Raw genomic sequence first — 21809 nt, forward strand, 5'->3', positions numbered from 1 at the left:
AAATGTTTAATCATGAAAGTAATGAAGCTGAAAAACACAATATATAGACAAAGAGTCCTGTTTAAGAAAAGTATAAATTAAACATTAAAAAGAAAGTGAAATAAATGTTGTTGTTTAATTACCGAGTGATTGCTTTTTAGAAAGAAAACTATGAGGTTACAGATAAAAAATACATTCAAACAATTAAAACATATTCATATTTACAGTATAGGACACCAGACATGGGTCAAATAATAACTGCTAGTAATATTCTACGTATAGCCTTGGAGTACCAGATAGGTGGAGTTTCCCCACAATGTACAATCTATTATATCACAGATCAGTGAGTCTAGGCAATGACACCGCAGTTTAGTACATCTTCCTGTGGGTGACCACTTAAAGGACACTGGGCTGTCACAATGTAGTGAGACCCCACATATCTGGGACACCAAGGATGTTAGAAAAGGCTCACAATGTAAATACTATTTCACCTGTGTCTGTCAGAAAGAGACAATCAGACAACGAGCAGAGTCTTTGCATGTTTCTTGTTTGGACGCGCATATACAGTACATGACCCTGTAGAGAATAGATGCTGTAAAGCTCAAAACCAAAGATGAATGAATGAATGAATGGATTGCGTGCTTAAAAATATGGTGTCTCTGTGGCGTTTTGCACTCCCTGCCTATCCCATGGGGAACCTGGGAAAATACCCGTCATATTTTATAACTCACATGGGCATAATTGCACAGCAGAATGTTTCTTTATGAAAATTATTTTCAGCTGAGAAGTGTTGATTTAAGAGTTGCTTGCTCACTCATAGGACTGCTATGGCTGAAGGACCGGCTTCAACTGAGTTTGGCTAATAAAATAGCATAGTTAATTTGACCTGTATTAACTTTTATGAACACTTCCATTGTGTTGAGTTGTTTTACACTGTCCAGGTTAAATGAACACAGAATGGTGTTGTGTTACATTTGTATGCTTTGCACTATTAAGATGAAACAATCTTGAAGATCCACCATCAGTGTTATGCTGCGTCTTGCTGTCTGTTCAGCAGTAGTCAAGGGCTCTTTTTTCTCCTATTCCTCCACCTGTATCGCCTTCTCTTCCACATTTTCCCGTCCTTGTCTTCTTCAGATAGTGATGAAGGCTCCCTGGTCGCTGTTGGCAGACTCTGGCACCACGCAGCGACCCCTCCTTCTGGTCACACGTCGCTTCCGGTGGAATTTGGCATAACAGCGGAATCCTGGGAGGGAAATATACAGTAGCACCCATTAACTGTTGTCTCACATAGCTAGGATCTCCGCCTACTGATAAGTCTGCAGACATCTAAATTCAATGTAGTTGCTGGAACAGCGATGAGAATGGCCGCTAGCAAAAACAAATCCCGAGATCCACATAATTCCATACATGCACAGAGAGCTGAAAATCACTTAGCCACCAAGATTGCCTACTCTGGGTACCTCTAGTTACCACTACCTTGATGTTGTTGGTGAAAGTGGATCTCGAGGGCAGGTAATATTAGTTTGCCTGCATTAGGTTGCCTGCATGCTCCTGAACCAAAATGTCCAACCAAAGTGGAATACTGCCTTAAGCAATGAGCCAATGTTAGCTTGAGTCATTATTTGAAGTGAGTCATATTTACAGTATATGGTAAGTTGCGGTAGCATTGTATGTATGGTATGAACTTGCATTTCCCCCCACTCACCCTCTTCACACATGCAGTCATCATAACACTTATTGTTGAGGCCTCGGTTGTGTGGTTTACACTCATGTTGTCTCAGGTCACAGCAGGAGCCTAATGATAATCAGGATAGTAAACATTATTTACAGTATATACAGTAGCCCTCTTCAAAAACAAAAAGGTGCTTCACAAAAAAGAAAGAAAGAAAGAAAGAAAGGAATCAATCAAATATGGGTACAAAGAACAGGCTCTATAAACAGGCTCACTGATAAAAGCTCATCTAAAGGTTGTATGTTTTAAGAAGTCCAGAAGATATCGATTAGAACATGCTGGGTTTAGCAGGGCAGGTTGTTCCAGAGAGTTGTTGAAGCCCTGACTAGCTCTAAAATGTTATACATGTACATTGGTTAAACAGAACAACTCATCTGTATAATAGCCTACTACTACAACTACTATTATTACTACTACTACTACAACTAATAATAATAATAATACATGAAGTTCATTATATAATATCACAAAAAAACACAGGCCCTGCATGAAGTGAAATACAGCACCAACCGACCTGGGAGACAGTCTAGGTGGTGGTCACATGGCTCGATGCCATCAGTGTCCACGGTCACATTCCCACTGCTGAGGTTCTTACTGCGCCGCTTGTCTGCAACAGGCAGAAAAATAAACACAAGATTGATATTAAAGGTCACCGATCAATACAGTGCAGACTTGCACAAACATATGGATTACTGATGAGATGCTTAATGTCACTCACTGACAAATAGCACATAAAGATGGATGGTGTGGTGTCATTGAGATCAGTATACAGTATTATACTGTTATATTCCCATGGATAACACTCTGTGTGGGTACAGTACCGAAGCCTCTATTTCCCTACCTCATTTTCTAAGTGCTCAAATCGTGTGTTCAAGGGCTGCAGAGCAGACGTGAGGAACTCCACATTGGCACAGTTAAAATAATGATAAGCGTGCACTAATTGATTTTCAAATACTTACCCGTCAACATTTTTAACAGCTCAATTTATAATCTGGTACTTCGTGCAAATCATTACTTACTTATTTGATGGAAGTCTGAATTAGATTGATGAAACAAGGAATTAAGCATGCTATGCTAAATGTTGACGGTGGTGTGCTTTTGCATTGTAAAATCTACATTTTCTTTGACTCATGGTGCAGTGACAACCTAGTGAAGGACTATAGAAAGTACTTGTACCTGAGCAAACAGGACTCACATACGACGACATGTTAATGATTCATGTTTGTGAGCACATTATAGAACATTCAATACATTCAGTCAGAAGACATAACAATCTCAACAGACGTTACACAACTTAATGTTTAAGTAGTAGCTGAAACTAGAGGGAGGGAGGGAGACCTTTGTTTGTCCCACACCACAAGGGAAATTCAGTACCAGCTTCACCCAGCTGATGGCTGCTTAGATGGTTATGATGAGCGCTTTGGGGGGAGGGGGGGGGGTAGGTGTCTTGCTCAGGGACACTTTGACACATAGCCGGGGCCGAACAAGGGACCATCTGTTCCCAGACGGCCCATTCCGCTACGGCCGCCTGATGGTAGCAATTAGCAAATAGCAAATGTGTAAGTGAGGAGGAAGTACGGGACCCAGTGTTCATGATCATTCATTCATTCATTATCAGTTCATGATAAAAGCTAAAAGAGATAAAATGTTGGATTTACCGAGCTGTTTCCAAGGTAGTGCAGTTATATAATTACTAAGCACACTCTATTTCAGGGTCAGAGAGAAAGAGAGAGAATCTGATCAGATTTCATTCCAGCCAGTTTGAGGCGTGAGTTTCAATTGACCATAATCACACATCATCCACCCATCAGGGCGTATAGGAGCAAAATGGTCCACATATGAGAATGGCCAATTTATTGTCCTGATGCTCTGTGTGTCACTCTGGTGTCACTGTCAAGTGCACCAGTCACCATGAAAAATGTTTCTGCATGTGTAGTTCGGGAATACACTACAGTGATTCTGCGTTGAATTTCTTCCATCGTTCAGTCGAGCAAAAGTCACATGAGCTGCCAGATCCAATATCCAACCACCAACCATCACACATTATGATTGGCACTGTGTTCAATGATGGAAAGATTATTGACAGCTGACCTTTCTTCTTAGAGGGCGGCCAGGAGTCGACAGGCTTCATGTCTTCATAGTCCGTCCAGTCAAAGAGATTCATGTCCAAAGTCGGCAGTACGTCCCCTTGGCCCTTTCCTCTGCCAACCTTCTGACAAAAGGGAGAACACCTTAAAGTTACACGAATGACTTATCAATGACTTCTAATCACATCGATCATTGAACCAAATCAAAGTAATGAGTAAAGAGCAATAATTCCATACTCATATCATAAAATATGGCATAGAGATGGCAGATTGATATATGATGGGTAAGGGGATGATCACACCGTGATCGCTAGAAACACTATGTGTCGGTGCACCTGCCAATTTGCATTTTTCCTGAAGCGTCCGCATCTGTAGCGATGCAAATCGGTGTGATCACTCCCTTACAGACAAAAAAGTTATCAGAACATAGAATCTAAATACTTTATATATGCCTACATATGCATACAGTGTGATCTGTGAGGTAGTGATGTAATCAATGTTGTACTTCAGATTTACTAGTACAACAGATGTATTTGTACTTCAGGCTTTTAATTTATAGATTTGATTTTGATCACATTGTTAATATGTTAAAATTGGCTACGCCATGACTCTGACTAGCTAGTACTAGTAATGGTAACATTCTATGTTAGAAACAGGCTCTAGTAATAGGCTCTCTTATAAGATATACCGCCTGACTTTCCTGTCTGTTTTTACTGTCCTGTCCTAAATAATGCAGTCACAACTTAGTCCGAAAAGCCAATCTTCTAATATATACGTACTGTACAACAAATGCAAGAGAAATTCTTTGATATCGTTTTTATGAACATTGTATTCATAAAAGAAACATTGTCTAAACAAACAGTGACATTTATGGATTGCCAGGAAAGCTATTGTCAGAAGCTGACTGTTCAGGCATTCATAAAGAATTCATAAGGTGAGACTGAGAGTGAAAGAATGTAAATCTTCCACCAAGGCAGAAATATTGCTTTAATTTGTCATTTCCATGGACTTCTGATCATGCCAGCGCTGTAAAAGACAGCTGCACTGTGAATTGTTTTAGCTATAAATGCCATAAAAATCCAATACAACTTTAAAGGTGTCATTCCCCTCAAGTAAGAAAAATAATCATGTTGGCAGGCCTCCAAGAGGCGTCTCGGGGGGGAAATGTGGGAGGCTGGGTCATTGAAAGAATGATCTATCAAAACATAAGGATCTACGGCAAGCCCCTCACGCGCCCATTGATCCATACTCATTTCCTCTCACCCTCAGGAAGTGTATGGAAACATCAATTAGATTAATTGCGATGGACTACTAGTGCTCGACTGCTCATTTAGCCATCAACATGGGATCGAACATTAATTAAGAAGTCTTGCAGCGTGGCCCGTATCATTGAGCGCAGGTCCAGGGGAGGTAGGGCCGATGACTTGTTTTCCACAGCAGGCAACAGTAATATCTGACTGCTCGCAGAATAAAGACATGCTCTGTCTAAAGGGTAGCATAAACAGCATACCAAGCAGCCTAACAGTTCAGATATCAAACACTCAACACAAGGACAGCAAAGCCACACACATACTGTATGCCATAACCCATAGTAATGAGTCCACTTATCCGGATAAGAGCATCGGCTAAATGCATGAAATGTGGCAAATGCATTGTGAATGTAAATATCATCCTTGCGGTATATTGTTGACATTCCTTAGTGTTTCGTTTAGTCAGTTCAATGGAGAAAGGAGAGAAGTTTTTGCTAAGCGTGGGGCATAGCATGTGGTTCTACAAGCATAGATCTTAGCCTAGCCACCTCTCTCTCTCTCTCTCTCTCTCTCTGGTAGAGTGGCCATTTAGGAATCGATCCCCGGCTCTTCCTGGCTTTATGTCGAAGTGTCCCTGAGCAAGACATGAACCCATAACTGTTCCCAAAGAGGCTGGTACCTTGAAAGGTCGCCTCCACCGTCAGTTTGTGAATGGGCGAATCTAACACACTTTGTAAAGTGCTTTGGATAAAGGTGCAATAGAAATGCAGACCAATTACTATTTGTAGCTGGGAGAATTCAGAATGACCAGTCAACTAGCACTAGCATCATCAATGCAGAGGATCAGAAACGATTAGCCTATCATTCACTGTGGTTAACGATGTCTTAATGGTTTTATCACACACGATTGGTCATTATGTGTGCGTCTGTGTGTCTCTCTCTGAGCGCCTGCATGCGTGCAGTCATGCATGCACGACGTGTGTGCGTGTGGTACTGTATGTATGTGCTACTACTGTGTGTGTATTTCAATTGTATTCATTTTGACGATTGAAAAGATAGAACAGATAATGCTTGTTGCAGTACATGCCTGCCTCTGTTGGTCACTCTGTGTTCCACACACACACACAGAGAGAAAGAGAGAGAGAGAGAGAGAGAGAGAGAGAGAGAGAGAGAGAGAGAGAGAGAGAGAGAGAGAGAGGAGAAGGAGACACACACAGACAGACAGACAGACAGACAGACAGACAGACAGACAGACAGACAGACAGACAGACAGACAGACAGACAGACAGACAGAGAGACAGACAGAGAGGCGCACTGTTGCTTTACTTAGTCAGACAGTGTAAGTATTACTATTAGAGCATGCCTCCTGGTGGAGATTTGTCACAGTCATTTTTTAAACATAATAGTTCATGACAAAGGTATATCAAAATGAGAAAATAATATCAACGTATGGGTCCATTTGTACACTTTCGGAGTAAAATTACCAAATATTTTACAGTGTGTAGAAGAGGAGATCTGATTCATTGGAGAGAGGGGGCCATAATGACACTGAAATCATTCAATGGGAATTTTCAGCCAGACACACGCAAGCCAAGCAGTAAATTAAGTACACATATTTGTTCTGCCAAAGTACAGTGTGTAATAAAGGGACTAGGGGTGACAGTTATGGAGTGAGTGCTACTCGACCCAGCGGCAGCATTGTGACCCAGGGGGCCTTGCATGCTATTATGCGTGGCCATATCTGTCATATATACCGTGACCAAAAACCACTGAGCCTGGCTCACCGGCTGATATTTCTCACAGCTGCCACTGCCACCGGTGGCTTCCTGTGAAGGCAGCGTCATTTTTCCAAAATGAGATATGTGAGCTTTATTGTAATATCACGTCTGTAAGGGGAAGAATGAGGCGGGACGGTGGGCAGGCTTATTCGCTCTATTTCCCTTGCACATTGGAGTCACACAACAGATGCACCCCCTTTAACCCATTAAGACCGGGATAGCATCTGTGTCATTTTAGATTTCTTTGAGCTATTCAAAAATAGCAGATTGCGCCGAGTGCTGAGCTATGAGCGCTTTGAATATAAAATATATATTTTATAAAGCAAAAATGTGTAACTCAAATATTATTGCTTATGGGGATTCTACAAATGTCTTCTAAATCCTAACCGTTTTTTTTAAACGTATGTTGCTATATATCAGTGGAGCTCAAACATTTTCATGTCAAGGACCTTTCAAAATGATATGTATTTGGCCGCAGACCCCCATCTCAAAATATTTTGTTCCAGGGACCCCCCCAGAAGCAAAGATTTGAGTTAAAAATGTTGTAAAAGAATATATACAATCAAAGATTTTTCTAAGAATAGCAGATCTACAAGCTCATAAGGCGGCACTCCATGCCGTGCTATGAGCTTGTATATCTGCTATTTTTGAATAGCCAAAGTATAAAATAATGGTTAAAGTGGTTCAAATCTAAAATGAAGATGCTTTCTCCGGTCCGAATGGATTAATGAGCACTACTTGGGTTTCCAATAGAAGGTACCTGTGGTTTGGTGGAGGCTGGGGGCAGTGTTGGGGGATGCTCGTTCATCACCGTGGCAACCATGGACGAGCCGGAGCCAACGGCGGTGGCAATGGGGGGAGGAGGTTCACTGGGCGGGGTCACGTTGAGAGAGGGGGAGGCATCGGAGAAGGAGGAGGAGGAGGAGGAGGAGGAGGGAGGCTCCTCAAACAGATCCCTGTCCTTTAGGAGAGTGCTGAGCTCAGGCTCTGGAAGAAACCCTAAACAAAAGCACAGGTGGGGGAGGAGAGGAGGAGAAAGGCACTATTGATTATTCACACACCAACACCAACTCTTAACTTCACACCTGATTCTTTGGGTGTGTTTTAACTGGCTTTGAGTCGCAGATAGGTTGTGTTTGCCATATACGGTACATCAGTGGTGTGTTCTAGTTTTTTTCGGAGGGCATACGATATGCTCGACATGCGCGTGGTCGTGGTTACGCTCGCGCGTGGTCAATGGATGAAATGGTTAGTAGAGGGCTACGCTTTTTTTTTCAAAACCTTCTGCACGTCATGCTACGTATATAGCGTAACACGGTAGAACACACCACTGCGGTACATTAGGACAGTCAATTAAATATATTCTCCTGTGATTGACAGCTTCAGCTTCCGGACATACAAACCCTCACATCTCCGGCAAAACAAACATTGTGAGCTATTCGTAAATGGTATTTTTTACCCCTGTCTGGTATAGTGTACATGAAGAATGACTCACATACTGTGTATACTACAAAACCAATAACTACAGTTCCATGTAGAACATGGAATCATTGGCCCAGACTCTCTCACCTGCTTGGTGTCATCCTGGACCCCACCCTCTCCTTCCAGTCCCATGTCAACCAGATCACTAAAACTGACTTTTTCCACCTTCGCAACATTGCCCGCCTTCGTCCCAGCCTATCCCACACTGCTGTGTGAGACACTCTGCCGCTCGCCTGCTCACCAGAACCCGATCCAGGGACCACAATCACACACATTCACTGGCTCCCAGTCAAACAAAGAATAGATTTCAAGATACTGCTCACCACCTACAAGGCCCTCAACAACCAGGCTCCCCGCTACCTCTTTGAATTCCTCCAACACCACGCCCCCTCCCGCTCCCTCAGGTCGGGTGATGCCAACCTCCTGGACGTCCCCAAGACAAAGAAACAAACCTGGGGTGACAGGGCCTTCTCAGTTGCCACCCCCTCCTTATGGAACTCACTCCCAGCTCACATCGAAGCTGACCCCACCCTCGCCACGTTTAAAACCACACTGAAAACCCACCTTTTCAGACTTAGTTTTGAACCTTTAAACTAGTTTTTTCCCCTAATAAAGTTGTTTTTATTTTGTTTCTGTTTTGTAAAGCGACTTTGAGTATTTAGAAAAGCGCTATATAAATATTATTATTATTATTACATACCCCATGTATACACCGAGCTGTAGTTATTGGTTTTGTAGCTTCTTCTGCTTATCCAGAGTAAAAAAGAGAATGTGGTAGTCTATTGTGACCCCCAGAGGCCCATAATTGATAAAATTAGGAGTAAAGGGAAGCGATTTGGAAGCATGATGTGTGAAAAGCAACTGAAAATAGCCAATTTCTACTCAGCCTACATGAGAAGCACTAGCTTTTTCTGGTTGTCTTGGTCGAACAAATTTATTTTCTTTAGAGCTAGTCAGTAATGCTTTAGAACCCTGCTTTGAAGATATATATGTGTCTGTCTGTCTGTCTGTCTGTCTGTCTGTCTATGTAGAGAGAGTATATTATATATACGTTACGTATATATGTTATTATCTACCCCTTTCACAGCTTACCTTTTCCATGCCGACCTTTATCACGTCGACTCCCATGTCTCTTATGGTCAAAATGGTGGCCATGTCCTCCATGGCCCCTGCCCTTGCGCGGCCCTAGCGGGTGGTTATCGTGCACCTGGGACAGACTCTTGAAGCTCGCGCGGACCCTGTCTCTCTCCCGGCCAGGACCCATCTCCAACCTCACAGGGCTCAGGCCCTCCAGACCGGTTCCATCATCCTCAGGCCTGGCCAAAGGATGAACTGGCCTCCGGGAGAGCAACGCGGCACCGCCTTTGGCGAACCGAGACCCCTGGCTCCCGTGCCCCCCATGTTCCCTGCCACCGTAGCTGCCATGGTTGTGGCTCTGTGAGCCTGGGCCAGGGTACTGCAGGGCATTGCTGCTGCCACCTGCTGAAATCTGTGCCAGTCTCCTCTTGCTGCCATGCGTGGTGGCGCCAGGCTCAGCGCTGCGAGAAACCGCCAGGGTGGCAAGCAAGAACGCCAAGATCAGACTCCAGGAGACAGCCATTGTCTGAAAACACAGCGCCACCTGCTGGGGAAAAAGAAATAGAAAACATTGTCTCACACTATGCCATGGAGGTTGACTGAATGACTTGAGTGGTGATATTAAAAGTGGGTGTTTATGTTAGTGAGCTAGTTTTGAAGGTCTAACTCAGTGTATATCAACCCTGGCAAACGTCCCAATTTTGGGCCGGGGCTACTGCTGAGGTGTGCCGCGCCGTTTGAAGAAGGTTTGAAAAAATATCATAAAATACAATAATTACAATAATAATAATCAGGCATGCAAACAGCCAGCCCCGAGGTGAAAAGGGTGACAACATGCTGTTTTTTTTCGGGTCAGGTGTCACACTATTGCCCTATTTGGATTCAAAACGGCTAGTGGAAGCTGAAAAGCTACAAGTTTGCATGTCTGAATAATGCAAAAACAGAAATATTTGTTTGCATTTGCTTTTTTTCTCCCCCATATGATTTCATAATAAAAAAGTGCGTATCGTATCGAAGTTGTGTGCCCAATATCGTATCGTATTGTTTCATGAAATTAATGTATCGGCACACCCCTAGTGTGTGTGTGTGTGTATATATATATATATATATATATATACATATAATTATATATATATATTAGGGGTGTAACGATACGTTTTAACAACGATTCGATACGTATCACGATACTTGGTTGTCGATACGATACATGAACGATACAGGTTAATTTAGAACGATACGATACGTTTCGATTCAGCGATTTAGTCGATACGATACATGAACGATACAGGACAGGTTAATTTAGAACGATACGATTCGATTCAATGATTTAAAATCGATATAGTAACTATTTATTTACCCAAAAATTCTGTGTGAAAAATAAATACCTGGATACTGGATATAAACCCCTCTTTCTCTTTTCTTCTTCTTAAAAGTACTTAGTATTGATATAATTGATTATTTGCATTGCAGAACGATTCGATACGATTATTTGCATTGCAAAACGATTCGATACGATTCAAAGTCAAACGATACGATATTTAGCTGTTTGCATATCGATATAGTAGATCGTTGAAAATTCAAAACGATGCATCGATGCAGTTACTGTATCGTTACGGGCCTAATATATATATACCGTATATCTAGGTGTGCCCTGGGATCTTTTGGCTATGCCAGGTGTGCCTTGGCACAAAAAAGGTTGATATACACTGGTCTAACTACACCCAAAACCTGACTGGTATCCCTGCAGATATCATGCAGTCTTGACCCATAACCCATAACCCAAGACCTGAGGCAGATTCTACAAAATGCCTTCTAAATCAGTAGTTCTCACTCTTTCAAGATTCTTCAAAAATGTTCAAAAATAGCAGATGTACAAGCAAACAGCGCGGCACAAAGTCACGCACTGTGAGCTTGTATATCTGCTATTTTTTAATAGCAATGGCAAAAATCTAAAATGTCAGATGATTTTCCAGTTTTCATGGGTTAAGGAATACAAAAAAAACTGTGATTGAAAATTATTCTGATTAAGCACTTTACACACTTGATAAACTCTTCATTTTGTTACTTTATTGCTACGTTTTTGCTCGTATTATAACCGTTATATCTTTCTTTGGTTGATATAAACTGCTCAAAGAAATGTAGGGAACACTTTGATCCCTTAATTATTTTGAGTGTGTACATACTGCTAACAAAAACTGCTCAAAATAATTAAGGGATCAAAGTGTCTGAGGAGCATCTCACACCAACGTTTCACTGCACATGAGTGAGCGATGAACACATCCTCTTGAATCTTGGATTCGTTTTGTGTTCTTGTTAAGACGTGGTGGCAGCAGCCAGCAAGGTAAAAGATGTGTCTGCTTCAGATGGTGGCGTCCATGTAGACTAGAATCTAGCATAATTGATTTGTCTTTATAACCCACAAGTCTGTGGAAGTGTTGGGAAGCAGAATGCATCCCAAAAGAGATTTTACCGTACGACATTCTCTTTGCAGTAGTTTTTCAACAGGGATGATGGTTACAGGGATACCACTAAACTAACAAATTAGCAGGGTGTGTCTAAACTATATTTAAATGAATGTATCCATATTTTGATCTAGTTTGAAGAGAATGTGTTTTCAACACAATCCTGATAACATACTATATGGACCCAAGGATGGGAGTAGCACACATCACTACGTGCCTCTCAAGCTGGCTAGGTTATCTGGACTCACAAGCTTTATCAGTAGAAGGACACTAGTGCTCGTTGTAATAGATGACTCCCATGCATGCCGTCGTGGGGCACCACACTCAGACTGAGATACTGCACTGCGCACATCCTCCATCACTGCCTATTCACTGTGTCTCATGAGCCCTCCACTCCTTGCTTCCATTTTCCAAAGTCGAGGTGAAACTCAACTGAAATTCTATGTTTGCTGAATCTTTAATCTGAGTGCTCACAAAGAAGTAGCTTCTCTTCCTTTATGCTACAGTAAATGGCAGGGCTAATGACAAAATGCAACTTCTATGCGACGGCTGTGTGGCCCATTTTAAATGTATTCAGAAGCTGCCAGTGTGGCCAATGTGGTTGCCTAGATTTGCAATGCCTGCAATCCCACATTGAAAAATATATGCATTATGCATGTAGCATACATGTTACATGTACTAAATGTGTTTTGAGTGCATGAGGAAAGCTTGGTTTCCAATCTGCAAGCCTCAACCAAAAATCAATACACTTATAACCCATGACTGAGTCACTAAGAAAGATCACCAACGGAGTCTTTAATAATGCAAACTGTTCTTCGAAACCCAGCATCTTAGAACAGAGGGGCAACTGATGCAACAATAGTCCCAACTCATATAAAAGAAACTGTGGTTTGTCGTCCTACCTAAAGAATGACAGTTTCAGAGGTCCTTCCTGAATATGGGGTGTGTTTTGTTGTTTTGATAGGCAGGGACAATCCAGTGCCATAGGAACACAGAACACTTGGTGGGCTGTGGCGAGCGAGTCCTTTGTGTTAAAGGACAGGCGGCGGTGCAGGGCGTACAGAAAATCGATATGGGAGAAGTATTGAGCTGTTGGTGCTGGTATGTGATTGTGTGTGCCTGTGCCTGTTTGTAAATGCACTTTCTTGTGTGTGTGCCTGCCCTGCATGTGCATATGTATGTGACTGTATGCACAGTATGTGTGTCGATACAGCATGTTTGTGTGCAAAGTCTGCAAACACACAGATAGTGCACCACACGCGCACACACACACACACACACACACACACACACACACACACACACACACACACACACACACACACACACACACACACACACACACACACACACACACACACACACACACACACACACACACACACACACACACACACACACACACACACACACACACACACACACACACACACACACACACACACCCTGGGGTTTACATCGGGGTTATTTAGGTGATTCTAGAAATGGGGCAGCTGAGAGAGAGATGGCATACAGGGCTTGGGAGAGGAGGGTACTGCGCCGTCGGGGGACATTCTAAATGCCGTGCTCCTGCATGGCGCTGCCCTGCAGGGATTAGATGGCTGGCTGCTCCAGCTCGCCTCTGGGAGTTCAACAAGCAGCTGTGCTGTTTGCAAACAACAGCACTGTGATGATGCACCGCGGCCGCCACGGTGAGACCTTTTTGAGGGGGAGGACAGGGTCGTGTCACAGCGTAAAAGTGTCTGGTCAGTCATCAGGCCTGCGTGTTTGACGGTTGAGGTGTTGCATGGCGGCGTGTGGGGAGCCAGGGAAATAAGCGTGTTGTTGTTGGGTAGAAAGGCAATGCTTGCTCATATCAGTGGTTCTCAACCTTTTCACGCCAAAACAATAATTTGAACTGGGAATCCCCCATCCCGACAAGCACTTGGAATTGTAGGAGTTGAGGCATTACATTTAGTTTGACTCATAGTTTAATATTGTTAAAATAGCTGAAAATATCTTTCTTATATTATTTGACCATTTGGTCAATATTTGACCAGTTTTTATAGTATAGTTTGTTGATTACTTTTGATGCAGTAATGGTCTTTCTTCATTTCATTTTTTTTAAGGTACTAAAAAGGTTTTAAAAGTCCTTAAAATGAGGACTGATCTGGGGACATCACCCAAAATCATGTTGCGGCCCCCTGAGGGTCCCAACCCACAGGTTGAGAGCCACTGGCTTATATGGTCATTTCTCAAAGTCCCTGAGCTTTTGGGCACATGGGGTACTGCAGACGTGCTGAAGATTTGTGTGATGCTCTATCTGCAGTACTTTACCTTTCTTGCTCTGTAACTGTATCTTAACTGCTGTGCTGCCTTTGGCAACTGATTTTTTTTTTATCAATAAAGGTCTCATCTTATCTTAGTGGTGGTGCTGAAAAAAAGGCATTTTGGCCATATTCACACAGTGGCCATTTTGCTCTTACATCATACTTGCGGGTGGGAGATTCCACCCCGTCAAAGTGGAGTTTCCCACCCCTCTGAGTATAATGTTAGAGCAGAATGGCTGCCGTGTGAATATGGTCAATGGCTGACAAACTAAACTAGAGGTTACTAGTAAATCTTTTGCACAGCATGGACTGTGGGAGAAGAGGTGATGGCAACTGCAAGAAAGATGAGCCACAAATGTTTTAGTGACAGTAATCGTACAAAACATTTAGTCCAAATAAGGGTCTTTAATGTGAGATTCTCGCTGAGGGCTTCATCAGGCTTATAAGTAGAGGTGAAGTGTTAAGGTAGGTGAGCTGGATATTTCAGAAGGGGCCTTGTACAGGCATATCACCAGAGCCTGTACTGGTAATCATTTCTTAAAGGGCCTCACTCAAAATGAAGAATGGAATTCATCATCATATTTATCCAAGTAAACCATTCTGGTGTAGAATGACAAAGTAAACACAGATCAAAATACTACCTCTCAGAATCTATTAAATCTGACACGGAATGAGAGATTGCCATGCAGAGCTGCTTCACAATTTAAGATGTTTCCACACCACCTCCTCTCCCACACAAAAGAGAGAGAAGTGATTCCTCCATAGAGACCGAATGGACTGTGCATCAGACTCATCAAGGCTTGAATAGACCTGTCAAGGCAGGGCAGTGGTGATGGAAGTCCCCCCCCCCCCCCAGCACCATGGCCCCCAACCCGTTGCTTTCCTTTCTGAGACATTCATCTATCCGCAAACAGGTGGTCCTTTTATAAGACATAGTTTGCAAGTGATAATGGGACACGGTGGGTAGCATTCCGTGTCTTAAGCATGGTCTCTCTGGTGTGTGGTACGCACCCTGCGAGAACAACACAACCCCCCACCCGCCATGAAGCGTCTGTATTATACATCACTGTGAGATGGTAGAGCACAGCGGGCAAGCATCTGCTGCTAAGTCTCTGGGAGACCACGCTGGTACAACAAGAGGGACAGCGGATCAAAGTGTGAAAGAGGTGTGATTGTGGAAAGGGTATGGAGTATGAGGACCAGGCCATGTGGTGGTATGTAAGTGGGTACTTAGTCTCAGACCCAGGGGTGAGGGGCTGCTGTGGAGGAGGGTGTGCATCTGATATACCCCCGCTGTTCCCAGGCTGATGTCATCTCTCTAAACCCCATTTTCAATAATCAGGAGGTGGGGATTTCTTTAAAATGCAAGTTACAGTAATAAAAAGCAGTATTAGAGGGGAGGCTTATCCAAAGTATCGATAAAGATAGATTTTAAATTCATGTAAATTAAACTCAACGAATGTCAATCCTGCTGCGAACACTGACAATTATTATTTGTGAAGAAATACAGGAAGTATAAACAGTCAAATGGTCTGATTTAATGTTCTTTAACCGTATCCTAGATTTGACCATGGGTTCATATGAAATACTAGGTCAAACGTAGTATAGGGTTGGACCATGTAGGAAATGCTGGAGGGATTTTATTTCAAATGAGGAATACAGGATGTGGCGACACCTGACCAGTGTAAGGGCACAGTCACAGATGCGCTTCATATGGTCAGAAGCATCAGTTCACTTTCTATTATGGGAGCAAAGGCGTGGAGCTTCCTTGTGGTGTGTTGACGGATGCTAGTTTAATACTGGATGTAAATCATCCAGCCCAAGGGTCAGAGATATGTACTCAACCCTGGCAAGTAGCACCAGCAGTGTCAAATGACAAGAAAAGGTTGGTTATTAGGATAGACTACATCCCATAGCCTGGATGGACGATTTCCCTGCGATTGGCTAATTCGTTGTTAGGCCAACCAGCTGACAAATTCTGTAATTTATCAGTCACTCAGTTACTCAGTTATTCAGAGACATTTGCATTTATAGGGCCAGCCAGAAATGTGGCGCTGGACTTTATATAAAACTACAGTTAACAGCTAGTGGGCCAAAGCACCACACCACAACGTCTGAAAGGAAGGTGGGTGAGGGGCTAAAAGCAGTGAGGCGAAAGCCAAAGGCATCCCTGTCAGGAGGGTGCTTGCTGTTCTGTGTGCATCTTTAACTTCACCTGCTGGGACACCAAACCTCCAAGAGCCATCTGTTCCTGTTCTATTATCTGTCATAGCAACCATCCTGAACATAAGGACACACCAAACAAAGGAACCACAGAAAAACTAAACAGACAACCAGCCAGACTCAGGCCACCTTGAATATGTGTGTGTGTGTGTGTGTGTGTGTGTGTGTGTGTGTGTGTGTGTGTGTGTGTGTGTGTGTGTGTGTGTGTTTTTTTGTTTGTTTTTTAACAGAAAGAGACTAGACCAAGGTTCGGAAATAGAGTGCTCTCCTTTCTGTTGATAGCAGCCAAATTGCACAAACGACTGTTATTAAGCAGTATTTTAAACCTGTGTGTCAGCCTGGCTGAGTTTCCCCATCAACCACGTTTTCCATCTCTCTCTTTCTCTCTCTCTCTCCAATAAAATGAACGGAGAATAATGGCTTTAATCCACAGTTAACACTATTTCTCTGCAAATTGTCTGATAGTGATTTGATTGCTGTAACATGGCTAGTGTGTGAGGGATATACTGTAGACATGGTGTACATAATGTTGTGTCTTTCCTGCGCAGACTGAGCTCCTGGCAATCGTTTAACTGAAATTACAACATTGAATCGTGAATTGAATACTGAAACCTCTGCTCTAATACTTCTCAAAATACTAGCAAAACAAAATGCATGTGTTGTTTCCTTTAACTTATTAGGCTATTTCTATGTTCAACCGACAACCAACCTGAACTGAAGTGTTACTTTCACAGAGATAACAGTAGAAGAAGCTTCCTCTTTATCATAAGTAATGATGTTAAATATTTGATGCTGGAGTATTTACTTTCATATCTTTCTGCCGAGGGGGGAAAATAGGCTTAGTTCGCTCACATCATATTATCATAAATATCAGCTCCATAACAAGCAGCCAAATTACAGCCCAAGTTAGCGCCTGTGCATAATAAAACAACTTTGCCGAGCTGCAGTGAGCACAATAAAAAAGTTCATTTCCTCAAGGGCCAATACCACCGACTTCAGCAATATAAAATGCTTCCTCTCCCAAAAGCCTCCACAAACAATATTGGCGGATTTCACACATTGACTGGGAGCTTTTGCAGCCCTTAGGTGAGCATTGGTCGGGGAGATCCCTGGAAACGACATGGGGTGATAAAAAAAGAGCCATAAGGACAGTCCATCTGTCAGCAAGTGAGGCAATGCAGTGACAGAGAGACACACCCACCCACAATGCTTCTGTGGTAATCTAATTGCAGGTACAGCAGATGTTTGGGCAAGATCAGAACATTGTTGCGGTTGCACGGCAACATCGCCGATGTCCCGATCGATGTGGTCCTCAAATTGTGGGCAAAAAAAAACACACAGCGACAGACACACGCACACAGACCCTGCACATGTTCCCACCATCATAAACAAGCTTTCAATCCCTCTCTTCCTCTGTCACTCACATCCACAAATCTTGTGTGTCATTTTAACCCTGAGAGTGTGAAAATTGACCCAGCACTGAGGATTTCACTACACATGCATGCAGACAAATACATGGATACACCCAATCAACAACACTCTTTCATTAACCAACAGCACATCCACATGCATAAAAATGCATGCTTCAATATGTGTGTGTGTGCGTGTGCGTGTGTGTGTGCGTGTGCGTATGTATGTCTACCCCCAACACACACACACGCACACGCACACACACACACACACACACACAGCGGGGGTAACCACCCCTAGACACCCACAAAAATGCTGTGAGACGCAATCAGAAGCACAGCAAAAGACATCCCACTGAGCAACAGAAGAATGAGGCAAACAAAAGACATGCAGGGAGAGAGACTGAGACCAAAGGAGTGAATAAGACGTAATACTGTGTGAGAGGGAGGGATGTGCAGAGAGAGAAAGAGAGACAGAGAGACAGAGAGAGAAAGAAAGAAAGAAAGAGATAGAGAGAGAGAGAGAGAGAGAGAGAGAGAGAGAGAGAGAGAGAGAGAGAGAGAGGGGGGGGGGGGGGGGGGGAGAGAGAGAGAGTGAGTGCCAAAGAGGAAGGGAGAATCTATCCTGTGTAATTAGAACAAAGAGATGATGGCATCTATTGATTAGTGGCAGATAAGGACACCAGCTGAATTCACCTTTCCACAAACACACTATCAAGACTCTAAATACTTCAAAGCAAAAAAGCAGTGACAGTACATGGCCTTGTTTAAAATGGATATTGCAGTGGGGATGAAAGAGTTTTTGACTTTTGAGTTCTGTTTTTGGCCAGAGGTGCTCTGAAGTGGCAGCCTGGTGGGAGTGTGTGTGTGTGTGTGTGTGTGTGTGTGTGTGTGTGTGTGTGTGTGTGTGTGTGTGTGTGTGTGTGTGTGTGTGTGTGTGTGTGTGTGTGTGTGTGTGTGTGTGTGTGGAGGGGGCGTTTTAAGGGTCCTTAGAGTACAGTCAGCCTTTCTCTTTTACTGCAGGACTGTTAAAGGTCAAGCATTTGGGTCCGAGTGGTGCTGGTGATTCTGGTTGTGTGTCGATAATTCGTATGAGTTTTTTTCCTTGCTTTTCTGTGATTAAGTATTAAGCTAAATAATTAAAACCCTTCAGGAGAAACATGTGCTGTTGGGCCTTTTTGTGTGAAGGACAGGTGGTGGTCGATCTCAGTGCCCCCCAGGTACTTAAAGATCTCTACCTGTTTCACCACCTGCCCCTCCAGCCTGAGTGGTCTAGAGAGAGAGGGCTACTCCAGCTACTGAAACCAAAACGACATGGGAACTTCAGAACACCCGGCTTTGTCTCAGCACACAAAACGGGGAAAAAAGGTTAATTATCCACAGTGAAAAGAGCATTTGGCATTTTCTATCACTGTAAGACTCAGATAGCTTGCTTAAAGAAAAACAGCCATCTTGGTTGGGGAAGAAGTGCTCCACTTAGATGCTTGAATGACACATACAACTGTGTCGCTCTCGGGAAAATAACTTCTATAAATAATAATTTTAAGTAGCTCCCATTGGTGCAAACATAAACTTGCCCGTCTGCCAGTGCTGAGTGGATCTTGCAACTGCACTTGATGATAACAAGCACATTCACAGTGCATGGTGGAGAGTGAATTTTATATCCATCATCCAGTGTATTTTATCTATTATGAATACTGCAGGGGGAACTAACAAAGCTAAGTGTTTTTCTATTTCGTCAACTTACTTACATGCCTACCTCCATTCTGTTCAAAAGAAAGAAGAAAAAACATTTTGTGCAATCTCTCCAGTGTTACTTTAGTTCAAACTGGTAGTAGTAGTCACACACAAACCTCTTCAATTGCAAATTATAGGCCATAAATAAATTTTCATCTAGAATACAATGTTCATAATGAGATGGCCTTAATTAGTTTATCATTTATTAATTTTCAAATAAGTCATCCTTCATTAGTGATTATGAGGGCTTTGTTTTCCTTGCCTGGTGTGGTGCCTCACAGAGGGGTGTCTGCACTTCATCTGATCAGCATCTGATGCTCTGAGTCTGTACCATACCGCTGACTGACTTTAATTAACATACTTGTTAACGACATGTCCACACATACACGGACCCCTCACCTGCTCTACAGTGCATGTCAGTGGTGGAAAAAGTTTTTTTATTTTTTTATTTAAGTAAAAGTATCGATACTGCAAGTAAACGTCCGGAATTCAAAATGTACTCGAGTAAAAGAACAAAAGTAATGGCATCAAAATGTACTAAAAGTAAAAGTATAAAGTACTAATAATGCAGAATGTCCCATTTCACACGTTTTCAAGTGTATTAAAATCTTTTGAAAATAGCAGATGCGAAGCATTGTGAGCTTGTAATAACCAACATCTACCTACCAAGTAACTAGTAACTAAGGTTTTCAAATAATTGTAGTGGAGTAAAAGTACAATATTTGCCTCTGAGATGTAGTGGAGTAGAAAATTGTTCTTAAGTAAATGTACATTACTTTCCACCACTGTGTACATTTTTAATAACAGTCTCACACTGAGGCCCCTCAGTTTAATCAACCCCCCTCCTGTCTCTCTCCAGTTCGCAAAAAAAAAAGGAAAACATAATTGAAAAACATTGCTCTGAACCTCAGATTGATGATATTAAGCACATAATCGATTCAGCACTAATACAGGCTTCAACTTTAAGCCTAGTTATTTTCCCCATACAACAATAAACTACTGGCAAATCAGTCACCATTATACCTACTCCACAAATGACATACTGTTTAGTAATTAGAAGCATTTTGGTGCAGCAATATCACCTAATTGGTCTCATTAATAGACGGGCTGATTTTGATTGATTGATTGAATACTTTATTAACAGTTTGCAAAAAAAAAGGCACGGCGGCACAGATTTATACAAAAGAATGCTAAAAGGATAACCCAAATAAGCCCTCAGGGCTTGTTTCCATTAAGGTCCTGTGTATTGTATTCAATTCATCGAGACATTTAAAGACAAACAATAATATACAGTAAAACGCAACAACAAAAAAATCATATAATGATAAACATATTATATTGCAAATCAAAGTATCTTTATGGTGAGATTAAGAAGATCAATCTCAACCCATGTATTTGGAAATTAACTTTCACTAAATCATATTAGGTCTGGTTTAAATTGGACATCAATCCGTTTAAACACAAAATGTCAAAACATGCCTCAACGTCTACGTCTATATTAGGTTAATTAACAGTGTGTGGTATAATATAAAACGGGTCTTACCGGCGTTTATTTGTTCCTTTGAGACGTTAGATCTGCCAACAACTCGGTCCTTATGGCTGAGGGCTGACAGAACGGTCTGTAGTCCTGTCCGCTCACCGGGAGGATGAGGTCGCTGTGCTCAGTGTGCTTAGCGTCTGCTTCATCACAGAGTGAGAGGAGACAGAGGACCAACTCCGAGAGCGCGACTGTGTGCGTGCTGCGTTATGCCGAAACTGGTTATATATCGAATTGTGTGACGGCAGAGGTCACTGTTTTGCAATCGACAACAAGATCGAGAAACGCTTTATTTTCAAGGACCCCCATAACTCTGAGAGTGCACAAATGGAAACATTTCCATTCCATTTGTGCACTCTCAGAGTTACAGACTTGTAATGGTCTTTTGGGGCTAGGCTAGATATGTTTGTCTACTCATTTTGCATGTCCATGGCAAAAATAGATTTTTGTGTGGTGGACATTTTTTTTTAATGTCCACATTTGTCCAAATGTCCACCACAGCTAGCGTGATTTCACCATATGTTGATAATAGGGCCATGAAGATATTAACGAGTTTGCGACAAAGAAACACTGAACCAAACTAATATTTCCACATGACCTCCTGCCACCATCTTTAGGCTGTGTGTAACCACGTCCACTCAACGGTCTCAACCACATGGAATTGATCAAAATGGCAAAACTGCGACCCCTTCGTCAGGGACATGATAGGTCAATCATTTCGGTGTAACCCAACCAGCGAACGCT

General features: G+C 42.5%; 1 protein-coding gene across 3 annotated transcripts; it reads right to left on the reverse strand.

The window, feature by feature from the left end:
• draxina (dorsal inhibitory axon guidance protein a) lies at positions 1-21210 on the reverse strand. Of its 3 annotated transcripts, none has more exons than XM_080423230.1 (7): positions 21072-21210; positions 9404-9932; positions 7590-7828; positions 3806-3926; positions 2229-2321; positions 1688-1777; positions 1-1225 (listed from the first exon to the last, which is right to left on the reverse strand). In XM_080423230.1, exons 2-7 carry the CDS (start codon positions 9909-9911, stop codon positions 1113-1115), a joined length of 1164 nt encoding a protein of 387 aa, XP_080279356.1. In that variant the 5' UTR covers positions 9912-9932; positions 21072-21210; the 3' UTR covers positions 1-1112. The 3 variants fall into 3 exon arrangements, with proteins under 3 accessions (XP_080279356.1, XP_080279357.1, XP_080279355.1); XM_080423231.1 differs by having other exon boundaries at positions 3806-3923; positions 9404-9935; positions 21072-21209; XM_080423229.1 differs by having other exon boundaries at positions 9404-9935; positions 21072-21209.
• Between the last annotated feature and the right edge of the window lie 599 nt (positions 21211-21809).

Source organism: Gymnoscopelus braueri (assembly GCF_963280865.1).
Source record: "Gymnoscopelus braueri genome assembly, chromosome: 3".
Taxonomy (NCBI): domain Eukaryota; kingdom Metazoa; phylum Chordata; class Actinopteri; order Myctophiformes; family Myctophidae; genus Gymnoscopelus; species Gymnoscopelus braueri.

What these genes read in the sequence shown, in the direction of transcription:
- draxina (XM_080423230.1), bottom strand. Translation starts at nt 9,911, where the DNA reads ATGGCTGTCTCCTGGAGTCTGATCTTGGCGTTCTTGCTTGCCACCCTG. An exon ending in TAAAGGTCGGCATGGAAAAG is followed by an intron (nt 7,829 to 9,403) that starts GTAAGCTGTGAA and finishes GCTTTTGTTTAG; the next exon opens with GGTTTCTTCCAGAGCCTGAG. An exon ending in GCCGCCCTCTAAGAAGAAAG is followed by an intron (nt 2,322 to 3,805) that starts GTCAGCTGTCAA and finishes TGCCTGTTGCAG; the next exon opens with ACAAGCGGCGCAGTAAGAAC.